Source organism: Phaethon aethereus, assembly GCF_964289735.1.
Source record: "Phaethon aethereus genome assembly, chromosome: 2".
Taxonomy (NCBI): Eukaryota; Metazoa; Chordata; class Aves; order Phaethontiformes; family Phaethontidae; genus Phaethon; species Phaethon aethereus.
This window is the reverse complement of record NC_138582.1, coordinates 110,128,324-110,142,279: the sequence shown is the minus strand read 5'-3', so window position 1 is coordinate 110,142,279 and position 13,956 is coordinate 110,128,324. Positions and strand designations below refer to the sequence as shown.

At 40.4% G+C, this 13,956-nt stretch overlaps 1 protein-coding gene across 1 annotated transcript in view; it reads left to right on the top strand.

Annotated features, from left to right (window-relative positions):
* The window catches only part of CNTNAP2 (contactin associated protein 2), a gene marked incomplete at its 3' end in the record, with an annotated part of 1,307,043 nt that overhangs the window by 1,267,400 nt on the left and 25,687 nt on the right, over window positions 1–13,956 (top strand). Inside the window, exon 22 of the mRNA XM_081996846.1 lies at window positions 7,897–8,127. Within this exon, the coding sequence (XP_081852972.1) occupies window positions 7,897–8,127 (231 nt within the window). The remainder of the gene's footprint in view (window positions 1–7,896; window positions 8,128–13,956) is intronic.

Here is a 13,956-nt window from a genome sequence, read left to right as displayed (position 1 = left end):
CCTGGCTTAATGTTATTTCCTTTGGTTTCTGGCACAGTGCTTCATATACCACAAATAGCATGTTCTCTGTGTTTCAGTGGGTGGTCAGTGAGTTTGTCAGTCTAGACATAAACTGTCTAAACAAAATTATTCCATACAGGCTATAATTTCTTATGAAAGGAAACCAGAAAACTTACAGTAAGTAACATAAAGTTACATAGAAAAAAGTTAAAATAGCCATGTGACACTATATGGCCATGCTGGGGCCAGTACCTGAAGGCTCTGAAAAGCAATCAGGTATAGGCATGTCTGAAGGCACCTGACTTCACGATCTGATCAGGGGTCAGTCCAGGGCATGGGGGACACTGAGTCTCTCGTGTGCCAGAAGAGGGAGTAACAGGACAGCTGTCCCAGCCCCATGGGGGCTGGAGACCACCCTGCAGCTTCTCGCCACATTTACTCCATCCCCACAGGCCCCTGGGCAGCTTAAGTGTATTAATTAGCATGACGGGAAGGGGACATGTGGGGAGGTATCTGGATACCACCTGGCCCTTGCAGACCTGTGGACGGGAAAAAGTGTGTCTGCTACATGGCATTTGAATTTTTGCATAAAGTGCAGTTGGTAGTCATTTTCACTTGGGTCCTGTGAAGCTCAGTCCCCGCTGCTCGCCTCTTCAATGCCCACAGCACCCCTGTAACAAGTTCTCCATAAATGAGCATCTTGTTCCACTGGTACAAGTGTCCAGGAGTAGTATGCACTAGCTCAGTTTTGAGTAATGGACAAAATAAAGTTCTTGTTGTTTTATACACAGTTTGTACCACTTGCTGAATTTTAATTCAGAGACTGAAATTAAAAGCCAGGGAATTTTGAGGGCCATGGAAAGTCTTTCCAGTAGCTCAGTTCAGCACCTTGCAGTTCTACATCAACTACAGCTCCATTAACTGTCATTCTGGGAGCTTAGCTTCTTTGCTTAGTACTGTGGGTGTTTAGCATATCTGATATCACACATGGTACCTACACAGTTAAGTGGTATTAGTATGCTTTTTTATAGAAATTGTTGGTCTTAGGACAGAGAAGATATAAACAGCCAGTAAGCAAACAGATGCTTGATCTTCATACTGGAGGATGTTCATCAGAAGACACAGGTGTTGTGTCAGGACATAATTTTCTCTTTGTCTGGTCTTATCCTCCTTTTGGGTGTATAGTAGTTGCTCCTACACATGGACTTTTTAGCCCTGTGGCTTTGGTCTAGCCATTTGGTATATGCCACCCCAGATAGGTTCTCCCTATGACTGTGTACTCTATGTGATTGATTTATTTATTCTCTCAGGTTTTTTATACCAGTCCTCAAGTATTGGCATGTGCCAGCATTCGATTTGCATTGAACTGCACCACGTAGGCATCAAATACTGCAAATAAGAGAAAGTGCTTTAGTAATCTCAGTGGACTGTGACTTCTTGAAATCAATAGTTTCCTTTTAGCAGAGTTTAAACTGCTTTCTATTATGTGGAGCCTGACACAGTAACACAGAGACGCTTAAGATGCTGATTGGGCTGATCTTTGAGCAGCTGGTAATGTAGGTAATGTAACAAGATACCTTTCTGAGTACTGGGGGCAAGAGGACACATGGTGCTTTATTTCAAAGAGGAAAATCTATTGCTAAGGTTGACCCAAAAGCAATTAATGTTTCATTTAATTGAATTGGTGAATTTACCTGTACAGTCTATTAAAATATTATATAGAGATAATTTAGGCTCAATTTGGTACAGGTAGCTGAAGGGTTATAGAGATTTATAATGGATTGCTTTCTGTCTACCTGCTGAGTAGATGCTTAATCTTAAGTGACATAGCAGAGCATCCTGGTAGTTCAGCCAGAAATACCACCCTGTGGCAAAGCTGGACTTCTCTCACTACTGATATGGCTACCGTCTTTCCAGAATCATTAAGTTGTTGTATTTCTGGGCGTAAATGGGCACATGTAAATCCAAACAGTTGCATTTTTCACTGTTTTCAAAGCAAAATTCAAACGATGTCTTGGGTAAATTGTGTAAGAAATAGTCTTTAGTAAATTGAGCTGAAAGAGCTTTTGTTGCGCTGCTGAGACTTTCCTTTGTTTAACAGGCATTTTCTGTCACAACCAAAATCACCCCAGTATATAGTGCTTGTCTTGTCCCTGCCCTGCTATGTGCTACTTTGGGCAGAGCTTTCCCACTATCAAAGAAGCAGGAAGAGCTAGATGGCTATAACATTTACTGAGAGCTTTGCTGTGCTAGGTATGCTTAGCTATGCCTTCTTTCTACTTTGAAGATCATCACTGGAAAACTCAAGGGGAATTCATAACAGGATATTTGTTACATACATTGTTGTGCATACCCACAAACTACTTCAAGTTCTGTTACATTTCGTTCCTAATGGAACATAATTCACAATAAATAGATGCTTTGATCCTCTCTGTATATATTGAACACTGTGCAAGGTTCAGAATTTTTTATAACTTTCTGTATTGATCTGCAATTCTGAGTCCTATAAAGAAAAAGAATGTACAGGTCAGCTAGAATAGAAAATATATTCAGCAAAGATATTCAGCATGTATGTTTAATAAAAACATTTTTTTAGGTTTACAAAGATTTGCAGTGGGAGTGTTTCCCTCTTCGCTCACAGCTGACTTTCTCCTCTCCTGTTTTCCGAGGTAGTGTGTAACACAATCCAAGGTCATTTTTCCACATGTGGCATGACTACTGGCATGGCACAGTACTGTGCTGGGTTGTATTTCTTTGTGCTGCAGAGCCTTGTGTACGTGCGAATCATTCTAGTATCCTTACGTGGGGAACACGTATCTTCTGTAAAACAGAAATAGAAAGCATCTCTGTTTCATATGTCAAAAACCTGCTCAGGGCTGGGGGGCCAAATATATCTTCTTTTCTTCTGCTAAACCAGGCTGTCATTTTTCTCTAGTCTTTCAAAAGTGATGCCACAAGAATGTATAAAAAAATAAATGTTAGAATTAAGCGGAGATGAACCTCTCCAACAGTGCTGTCACCTTTTGTACTATTAGAAGCGCTATGGCCCTTTGTGCTACTCTATCAATCTTTTACTGGTAGATGTGGAAAGCAGAGAAGGGAGAGAGAGGGTAGATAAAAACTGTATTTGGCAATGTGTCTGCTTCTACAACTAGCTCATCAGATGCATCCTAACTAGGTCAACTTCGGCAATAATCTGAACTAAACTGTTTCTTTGTTTGTATTGTAATAGTGCCTAGACAGGAACCACAACTGCATCTACACGTAGTATAGTAAGGGCAAAAAGGCTTAAAAAACAGATAATTACACTGATTATGTATAGCAATACATTGTTATGTGCTAGTTATATATTTGTTACTTATGCACAGGTCCAGCCACATTTTTTTCCTCTATACAATTTATTTTTGCTTGTTTTCTTCTAGATTCATAGAATAATGAATTTCAACTTGTTGGGTTCTCATTAACGGTGCCTTGTGTCCTAAACATGCTTGAAAATAGATGTTCTTTACATCTTTTCACCTAGGTGGAAAAGAGCTTCTTCAGTTGTAGCATTTAATTTTCCATAGAGAAATAGTATTATTTTCATCACTATGTAGCATGTTTCTGCCACAGCTGTGGAAATGAGCCCTGAAATCAAAATGAGTAACTGAGTATTAAATTCCTGTATCTTTTCACTGATAAAGAAATAACAAAACATAAATAACAGGTAATTGATGTTAAGTATATCTTCAGTGAATGATAACACAGAAGACATGGAGCAACATCTGTGAGGTATACTGTTCACTAGCTACAGGCATTTTTAAAATGTTAAGTAAACTGAGTAGGCAGTTGCATGGTTACTGTGCAAATGTTCATTGTTAAGGATTTGTATACTGCAGTGCATCTGTGCTAGAATGGGTTCTCCTTGTTATAAATGATTTAGTCCCAAACAGGATTCCAATTCAAATTTACAATTTATTAAGCGAATAGAGGCAAGCAAACAGCGCTGGCTGCGCCGGGAGTCTCTGCTCCACCAAGACGCACGCGGTTCAGGTCCTGTTCCGGTTTATATCCTGTCCGTTAATACATATTCATGAATAGGCGTGTCTTCTTCGGCGCATGCCCTCTTCTCCTCCTAGAATCTTCTCCACTCTTCCTCAGCGTGATCCTGTTCGCTAATACATATTCATGAATAGGCGTGTCCTCTAATACATACTAATGAAGAGGCGTGTCTTCTTCAGCGCATGCCCTCTTCTCCTGCTAGAGTCTTCTCGAATCTTCCTCGGCGTGCCCCCAGGATGACCCCAAACCTTATGCATGCACTTTCTTTACACAATACTATGCGGTCAGTGGTCAAACTGGTTTGAGCTGATATACCAGCAAAGTAGTTTAACTTTCTCCTGTAAAATACCCCTTTTTATGGTGCAGGAGAAATCCATGAAAGTACAGAAGATTACGCTTCATCACACGAATCAGATAAACATATTTCACATCCTGAATGGTGTCTGTCTTGTAATGATGGTCTTCATCTCAAGTCAGCAGGTTATATGGTCAAGGGAGCAAATAGTTAAAACCAGTTGAAGTTAAAAAAGGCCTATAAGTGGTATTTTTTTAAGTCTTTCATTACAGAAATGCTTGTGGTTGGGATGCTAGCAGAAGATTGCTGCATCAGATCTGAAAGAAGTAATACTGATGTTTCTATTAGGTAATGATAATACTATATACTATAATATTTATATGACTTTGGACTAGCTTATATGCTGAAAATTAGAATGATGCAAGGTCGTTGCATTGTATGTTTTCCTTTATTTTAAAAAATATGATTGTCATCTTCTTTTCTTTTTCTCGCTCCTTTGTCATAGGGAGAAAATTGAATTTTAGTCATGACAACAAACGTATATTTCATTATATAATCATTACACTTCCCAAGGGTGGGTTTGTAGCAGGCTAAAATACACAGGGAAGCAAAGTATAATGGCCTAACATCAGAGAATATTGGTGTGCTAAACCCCGTGGGACACGCACAGGAAGGAACATGTTCACAGTCATAGAAGTTGATCCATCTTGTTTTAGCACTGATGTGATGCAAGCTGGTGGTAAATTTGCATGAGGTGATTTGCACAACCATCATTTGTGGAATGTTTTAAACAAAAATGCAGATCTTCAGCAAGGTGCTGTGTTAGGGCGTTTTGGGTTTTTTCTTTAGTTCTTTCAGGATTTAGTATCCATCACTTATTCACAGAGTTAGAGAAGAATGATGCTGAAGCTGCTAAAGTAGCACAATCATATTCATGGATTTTTGTCCTTGTCATTCAAGATTGTGAGTGAGAGGCTATTAGCATTGCTGCATGAAGTTCCACAGAATATATAAAAATATGAATAAAAGGTAATCACTAAACTGTTATTGACAGTAGTTACAGTGTTTAAAGAAAAAAACGGTCTTCCTTAGATTATAAGGATTACACAAAACTGCAGCTATTCACTGATTTTACCATGAATGTTTTATTGAAGTAAGAGACAGTGAATATTGTGGTCAAATAGGAACCTTGTCTGAGTGGTATGGTCTACAAGTACCATTCAAATGCATGAACTCGGGCTTTTGTACAGCTTTTCTATTAACTATGGATGTTGCATGCACGTATGAGTTTTTTTACTTACTATCAAATTTTTGAAGGAGATGATGCTGTTTGGTCAAGCCACTTTCTTAAAGGAGAGCTGGATGAAAGACCCATGTGACTAATACAATTATTTTAATGCATTTAAGCTAATCTCTAGCTGAGTCCTGAGCATGTTTCCACTTTACCACAGGTGGCAGTCGCTGCTCACTGACAGCTTGTGAAATGTGGCTGTGATCTTGATACAGGCTGGATAAGCACTAGAAGAGAAAGGACATTCTCAAACGAGAAGGAAAAGGGAAAATGGGGGAAATGGAACAAATCCGTTCTTGTACAGTGGGTCATATAAGGATTTAATGCAAGTAATTTTCAGATTATGCATCCTCCTTTTGTGTCCTCAAGCTAGGTGTGGGAGGACTTAAATCTTGTATGTTCATCATTTTAATATGGTTGCAAAGACAGAAAAGGTACACTTTAATTCTGTATGAAAACCAAGAAGTTGTTTTAATCATGCTCAAGATTTGTCCCATTTCTGCCAGTTTACCCCCACTTCATGTTTAAGGTGTAAACCAAGAAAATAAGGCATACTTCAAATGCCCTGCCTGGTTTGTAGTCTTGAAACTCCTTGTACATATCCCTGATGCAAAACCGTCAGTACTCTTAGGAATAGCACTGACATATGTATCATGGTAGTTTTTAGAGAGCCCAAACAGCAGTTCAGACCTCATATAATTGATCCTGGGTTGGTTAGAACTGGACACAGACTCATCCAAAAGGTTTGTAGTGCATTTTCTGACAACTCTGATTTGATTTTTTTGGTAGCAGGACTCAAATCCAGATGTGCTTTTTTTGCCCAGCTCTTCCCCAAACTCTCATGATAAAACTCTTTCCCACATTCTCCTCAGAACTCTCAGGAGAACCCTCTTTCTTTTTCTATGACAGGATCTTGTGATTTATATATGTCATTTTTTTCCAGAAATGTCATTTTTCAAGCCCTTATCATTGTTCTTATCAGAAAAGGTTGCCTTTGAACAACTCAGGGCTGCTCCCTGTTCTCTGTCCCTGGGATGCCATCTTGCTTTGCTTAGCTCAGTGGGACTTTTTGCAATGACTTCAAGGGCCAGACAAAAGGCGGTTTGAAGCGTCTCAGTGTCTCTGGAGCAATACTCTCTGACACAGCACAAACATGATGCTGCCATGTTGTCATTTTCATTTACAACATGCTACTATAGAAGAAGGGAAGCCAAATTCCTCACTGTCATGTAGATATTATATTAGACACTGCAGCAAGGCTTTGAAATGTTAATACCTCCTCTAACGCAGACAGTTGACAGAGTGCTGGTTTTGTTTCAGTTGTGACTCAGGCTGTCGCAACAGGTCCTGGCAGAATTAAAACATCTGTGAGTGGCCTGCAAGTTCCTGGGTAGTAAGGGCATGTGCTGCGTTTTATGGCCACCATTTTGGGATCATTTTAACTGGTGTTTTAGAAGGGAGAAGGCAACTTTGGGGGGCGACTTTGAGGGACAGCAGCGGTTTAGAGGGCAACAGCGGAGCCATGCTGTGCTCATGGATACCAGCTGCCAGCTTGCCTGTCAGCTCACAGCAGCAAGGTGTAAAATAGCCAACTTGGGGCAGGCTTTCAGCTGATGTAGGCTCTGTTGCAGAGGCACAGGAGCATGCATGCTGCTCCTCAGCCTGCAGCAGCAGGGGATGGGCTCCTGCCATCTCTCACTGCTGCTGGGAGAAGGAAGGAGGACAGAGAGCAGTAGTTTTCCACCTCGGACTGAAGGGATGCATGGTCTTCTGGTGAAGGGACACTTAGTCTTCTGGTGAGGAGATAGGAGGTAGATGGGAGTGGTCGGGAGTGGTCCTGGCCCACTGAGAGCAGCTGGAGGACGATGGGCCAGGGTGAAGGAAGGGGTATCTCTTGCAGCATTAGCTTCAGCTGAGAGGAGAGGCCCTGGAGATGAATGTCACCGTATCTTCTCTTTTGCCACCTCCTCTTAGGGAAAAGATTTTTTTTTTCCTGGTCTTTTTTCTCTGATGTCTCCTTTACACCAGCCTTGCATTTTAATGATAGCATCGCAGTGAAACCGAGTCACATTAAGGCCTGAAGGCTTCCAGCTTTAATCTGTAATGAAATGTAAAGAAAGCTGACAGGGCCTGACACGTTCTCAGTCTCCTGAGAGAGGGACTTGGGAACAGAGCTCTAGGAATCAAGTGTTCAGCTCAACCGTGCTTTCCAAAGCAATTAATTGTTTTGATTAATCCTTTTTTTTCCCCCCTCCCTAATTTCCCGTAGAAATTGGGAAGATTGACCAAGATATATATAAATACAACACCCCAGGATTCACTGGCTGCCTATCGCGAGTACAATTCAACCAGATTGCTCCACTCAAAGCAGCTCTGAGACCTACCAACGCCTCCTCTCACGTCCACATCCAAGGAGAACTGGTGGAATCCAACTGCGGAGCATCTCCACTCACCATCCCACCAATGTCGGCTGCTACTGACCCGTGGCACTTAGACTCAGGTAAGCTGGGTTTCATGCCACATTAGCTCATTGGAGCAGTTCAGGGAAGAAACGCATCCCCTTTCCTCTGTACGGAAAAACAAAACTGAGTGGATGGGACTGATGGATGACTGTAGGACTGTAATCACAGTAGGAAATGCAAAGCTGGAATGACAGAGATTTGCCACCACTTCTCAATGCAGTTACAGGATGTTTTCTTTGCCTTTTTTTTAGTATTCTGCTTTATTTTTCTTTTCCATAAGTCTTGCACTGTTGGAATGTTGAGTTTTGACCTAGCTGCTGTGATAGCACTTTCTCTCTAGTATTGGGTAAGTAGTCAGCAATAGGTTGCACGTACAGATAACTAAGGTACAGTAGCATTTCTTATGATGTATTCCAAATAAATGAGTATACTGTAGTCAGCTTCATACAAAAAAAGTAAATCTAATTTTAGGCATAGATACATTTATATAAAGTGCTGATTTGTTTTCTGAAATATCTGCTTTTCTTAGGCCATGTTTGATGGGAAATCCCATTAGTCATGATTATGTTCATCTCATGCTGCAAATGCTGGAAAGCCAAAACAATTTGCTGATCCCAGCAGTCTCATTCTGCTTTATGACTGATGGTCTTTGAAAGTATACGTTGTGTCTAAATCTAGGTGGTTTTTTTTCTCTTTTGCTTCTTGGGTGTCAGATAAAAACTTTAAAAAAAAAAAATATTGTTCCCTTTAGATTTATAGGGTCAGGTGTATGTTCACTCTTTCTTGTATTTTGTTCTCATTCTGATTTCATTTGTAGTGCCGTAAAATAGAACATGTCCTGGCAAAGTTGATGGGTTTACAGTGGTATAAAATCAAAATGCTAGAGGAAAAACTGGGTCCATAATGATTTTGATACCAATTAGTCTTTGCTTGTTGTGTTTGGGGATGCATCTATCTGCCAGTTTTTATATGAGAGGGAACAGGTATATATGTCTGTCTTGGAAGTATGTGCCAAGGTCATGATTTTTTTTTTCCTAGCAATGTCAAACAACTCCTTGCAGCATTTTCTTTCAGCTCTTCTTCAGTAGAGAAATAGGACAGAGAAAGGCAGGTATTCCAGGGATGAGGGTCCCAAACATCAATACAAGCACTATCATGCTCTAATACCTGTCATTCCCTCCTTGCTGCCGTACCATTTTAAGATTTCAGTATGTCTTTTCCCTTTTTGTAGCATGCAATCTCCTACTTGAATTCTTTCGTCGCAGATTAGTAGGCCCTTTCTTCTCTGAAATGAATAGGTCAGTTTGTACCTGAAGGTTATGTTCCATGCTCCTCTTTCTATAAAAGTACATTTCCTGAAGGATACCTCAGTGGCTCATATCTTTAAAAAGTGTGCTATAAACTCCTTGCAGATGTACTGCTGCTGTGAATCTTGTGCAGCTAATGGGGTTTGGTTGTTAATTTTGGTTGGTTTATTTTTCCTACAGCTAATTTGACTGCAAGCTAATAAAAGACTATGGTGGGATTTACTCAAGATAATTGAACTGTTTCTAGTAGCTCCTGATGTTAAAAGAGGGAGGTCCTGTCCTTGCCATGTGGTCCTATGCTTATCCTTGTGTTGGATCAGTCTCGCCTTGGAAACTCATTGCTGAGTTGATTCAACTTTGTTGTTAAAGGAGAAACCACAGCCCGAGCATTCACAATGCAATGAAGCAAAGGAGTCGCAAACACACCACCCAAGACTTTAACTGCTAGGACCGGAGTCCCTTTGTAGCGGGCGACTCCAGTGAGCTGACAAAAGGTGCCCCTTTTGACTCCTTACACACAGATACACTCACTCTCGGGCGCTTCCTCTTCCCTCAGCCTCAACCCTAGTTTTCCTGAAACAGAATCTCTGACATGACATACACCAGACAAATTTATTAAGTGGTACAGTGGTGAAGAACAGCTTAAGCTGGGTGCCTCCGGAGAGGGACCCCAAACAAAAGAATCTCTGGGCAATTATACCCTTACAGTCTAAGTTCCCCTCCCCTCGTGAGACAGTTCGGTCCTATTGGAGTATTTGGGTCTGGGGTCTCCTTGTTCCTCATTGGATCCTTTCACTGTCTCCAGGCTTTCTAATTTACACAAGTTTTGGGGCCTTCCCTCATGTAACTAAGTAAGATTTCAGTAGAAGTTCATCAGCATCTAGGTGAAAATTCAACACTTGTGGCCTAAGACTTTTTACTAATGCTGTACAATGGATTCCATCTGAACTAGGAAGTAACTCCTATAGCATTTGTTGACCTGACAGATTATGAATTCATACATGGATTAATTGTAGTACTCTGTCATGGAGCCAGCATGAAGGATATCAGGGAACATAAAGCATGCAATTAGGTTGGCTCAAGCTGGCTGTTAACTTCTGCCAAGTAAAAAAATCTCATTGCCAAAGCTGGACTTGACTTGACTGTTTCAGTCATGGGCAGCCAGAGTGTGAGTCACCCAACTTCATTTCTGGTGATGAGGCGCTGTAGTAGGACTGTGAGCTAGGGACACCTTTTCTTGTTCTTTCCAGTGCTCCACAGCAATAGAAGGAAAAAGATCATATTGCTTTAAAGATTTCTGGTGAGGGACTGCTGTACACTGAATGTCAGGTAGAAAGCAATTTAACAGCAAATGAGTGGTGTTTCACTGAGGCAGGAGTGAAAGGACATTCAGGTGTGGATGAACAATTCCTGACTTTCACTCTGGGTGAGTTCCATGGTACAAAGAGGAAGTATCACAGCAACTCATTTATCAGGTAAGAACAACGCAGTCTTTGTAAAAGTATCTCTGATGGTCTGACACAGCTAGCTCAGTTTCAGTCTCAGGAAAAACATATACTGTAGACTGTGTAATCTCATGCACAGATGATCTTGATGACTGGTAAATTAAAATGCTTGGGTTTAGTGTCACTCTGCGTTAGCAAACTGGCAGAATACTGAGGATTTTTTTTTTTCCCAAACCCTACTAGAAGACTTTCTAACACAAACAGTGTTGAAAGAGAAAATGGAAAAATCAGAGGTATAAGTAATGATTCCCATTGGCTCCAGAGCTGGAATAGTCTCAGTACTCTCACTAGGAATTTACTCCTTCACTAAACAGGCTGCAGGGGCAAAGACAAAAAGCTCTTTTGAAATTCACAGAAACATTTGTAGTGGTGCTAAAACAAAAGACATATGTACTCTGCCACAAAGAAGTGGTTGCAAAGAACGTGGCTTTGAAAACAGCAGTTACTAGCTACAGGGTTTCTCATTTCATACATGTTTTTATCTGTAATTTTCATTGTTATGTCACCTATTTCATTTTAAATAGATCTTAACAAAACATGAGAGTTGAAGATAAGCAGTTTGTAGTGAAAAGATAAAATCAGGAAAAATTTTGTGGCAAGTATCATATGGTTTAAATCTCATTCAGTGACATACTCTGCACTCATCCTGATTCATATTTTGAGTTAAGTGTAGATTTATCGCTTTGCTTCTCAAATACTGTGGAATTGAACTTTGAGGGTTGAAAAATCTTGTAGGAGGGGATCAAAGATAAGTGTCTAAATAGGACAGATACACCAGGAGGCAAATGTAATGACCCTTTCGCCTCTGAACTGCAGAGCTGGATCAAACCTTATGGATAATTACTACATGTTAAGCAGGTTCTGCCTGACGGGTGACCTACATGAGATGTTTGCCTTCTTACACTCTTCTGTGTAGTTACTGCATGGACACCTCCTGCTAGCTGCAAAACATTTTGGATGCCCTAACATCCAAAGTGAAAATAATAAAGGCACACATCGGTGACTTGCAGTTGACCCTTAGAGACAAGTTCAGGGATTTATCAATAAGAAACCTTGCTGATTTGCTCCCCAGACAAATTGGCCATACAGCTTCTTGATTCTTTGTCTTGCACTCTCTATTAGCTTTGAATTCACATAGATTTCACAGTTACAATATTAGTTCTTTTTAAATTTCTTTGTCATTGTAAAAATGCCACTGTTCTCCCTCCCCACTCCTGGCTGGCATTTTGCCATGCTGCTGGGGCATTATCTTAAACCATTATCTTGTTCAGATTGTGCATAGTCTTTTTCTGTTGCTATGGTGATCCTTTCTTCGTGTTGCTAAGCGCAGGAATTCAACAAGTCATTTTCTGGAATGTGGCTTTCTGATGATTTTAAAAAAAGTCAATAATCAAACCCAAGCAGATCAATATAATTCCCGTCCTGTGTTTTCCTCCCATCCACATTATCTCAGTTCATGTCAGACAATCCAATTTGCCTTGGTTACATTAACAGGAGTGTAGAAAAGAGGCAAAAAAGAGCATGATCAATGACTGTATTATTTAAAAATGATGTGTCCTACCTTTACATGTTGTTTAAACCCAGTGAATTACCTGTCTGGCATACATTTCAAAACAGAAGTGTATGCCTTTAACTATATTAGCATACATTTTGATATCTGTTATTGCAGCATATGTAAAAAAAAGCTAATCACTATGGGTTTTTTTGACATCTCAGTTCAAATTAGCGAACATGTATGTCACTGGTTACTGGTAACTGACACCTTGCTCGTTGTAGAGAAGCAAACAAAACCCCAAACAGATGACTATTTTTGTAGTAAATAAACTCACACATCTAAAATGCCTTGTACTTAAAATCAGAATATTATTGGGGTGGTCTTGTTCAATTTGTCAGTGTTTGTCTCTAAGATAATGGTTCTGCAGTTTACTAATGACACTTCACTTCCAAACTTTTCTTATTTATATAAAAAAGATAAAAGAAACCTATCACATCTATGTCCCTCTCCATTTTAGGTAAAACATGCTCCATCTTGCCAAGCTATCTGATCTTGAAATTAGTAAAAGCAAGAGATGCTAGAAGAGGCAAGGTACATACAACAGTTGACAAACCATGCTTTAGCACCTCTAAACTGCCATGGCATTATGTAGCTGCAAGATGCATTTATTCTGAGTATGAACAGAATGGCATCTAGAGTATTTAACATGGGATTTAGTTAAACCCATATTAGCTTCAACGTATTAAGAATTAAATGGAGCAGGATTAAATGCTATGTCTGACTTTTTTCTGACTTTACATATTTAAATGCTAAAAGCTCTTTATTTTTGTAGAGGGTGAAAGGCCTTGCCTTTTAAGAATCAACAGCTTACTTTGAAACCTATATTGAGCATGTCTGGCAAAACCATTGTATGAAGACATGCAGCACTGTCATCAAGATTAAAATGGCTGCCTGCAGGATTAAATCCCTTTTTGTTACAAATTCATCTCTCTTCCTTTAACAAGTGATGGCAGAAGAGTGGGAGGGATGAACACTGTCCATATGATCCATGCTCACATAATTGGCCAACTAATTGTCACGTCAAAGATAGCAGTCAATTTTCTGGACTAAGAGAAAGCATCACTCGTGTGTTACCAGTGACACTGCTTAAGGTCACCTTTCTGATTCAGACGCCATCAGTTTTGGCTTGCCATCTCAACCTCTGACCACATCTCAGAGGGAAGGGTGACAGCATCTGAGGAGAAGCTCTGTTAGACGTGCACTGGTACGAATGTGGCTGCAGAGATGGGAAATAGTGCTTGCCCTTGTCAAGGGCTTGTTATGAACAGCACAGTGAGAAGGAAGGAAGGATCAAAGGCATTACTTGCTGCAGGGCAGCGATTCAGCCCTCAAAATGGTCTTAGGTTACAAACATTTCTGGCCACAGACATTGAAAGAGTCCTGCGTGCATCAGTGAATCCAACAGCAGGAGGATTAAAATCAATGGTCATGTGTGATGCAGCACTCATTCTCTCCTCTAAGGGACTGCAGGAGAGCAGGGTCACTTCTCTGGGCTTCCTG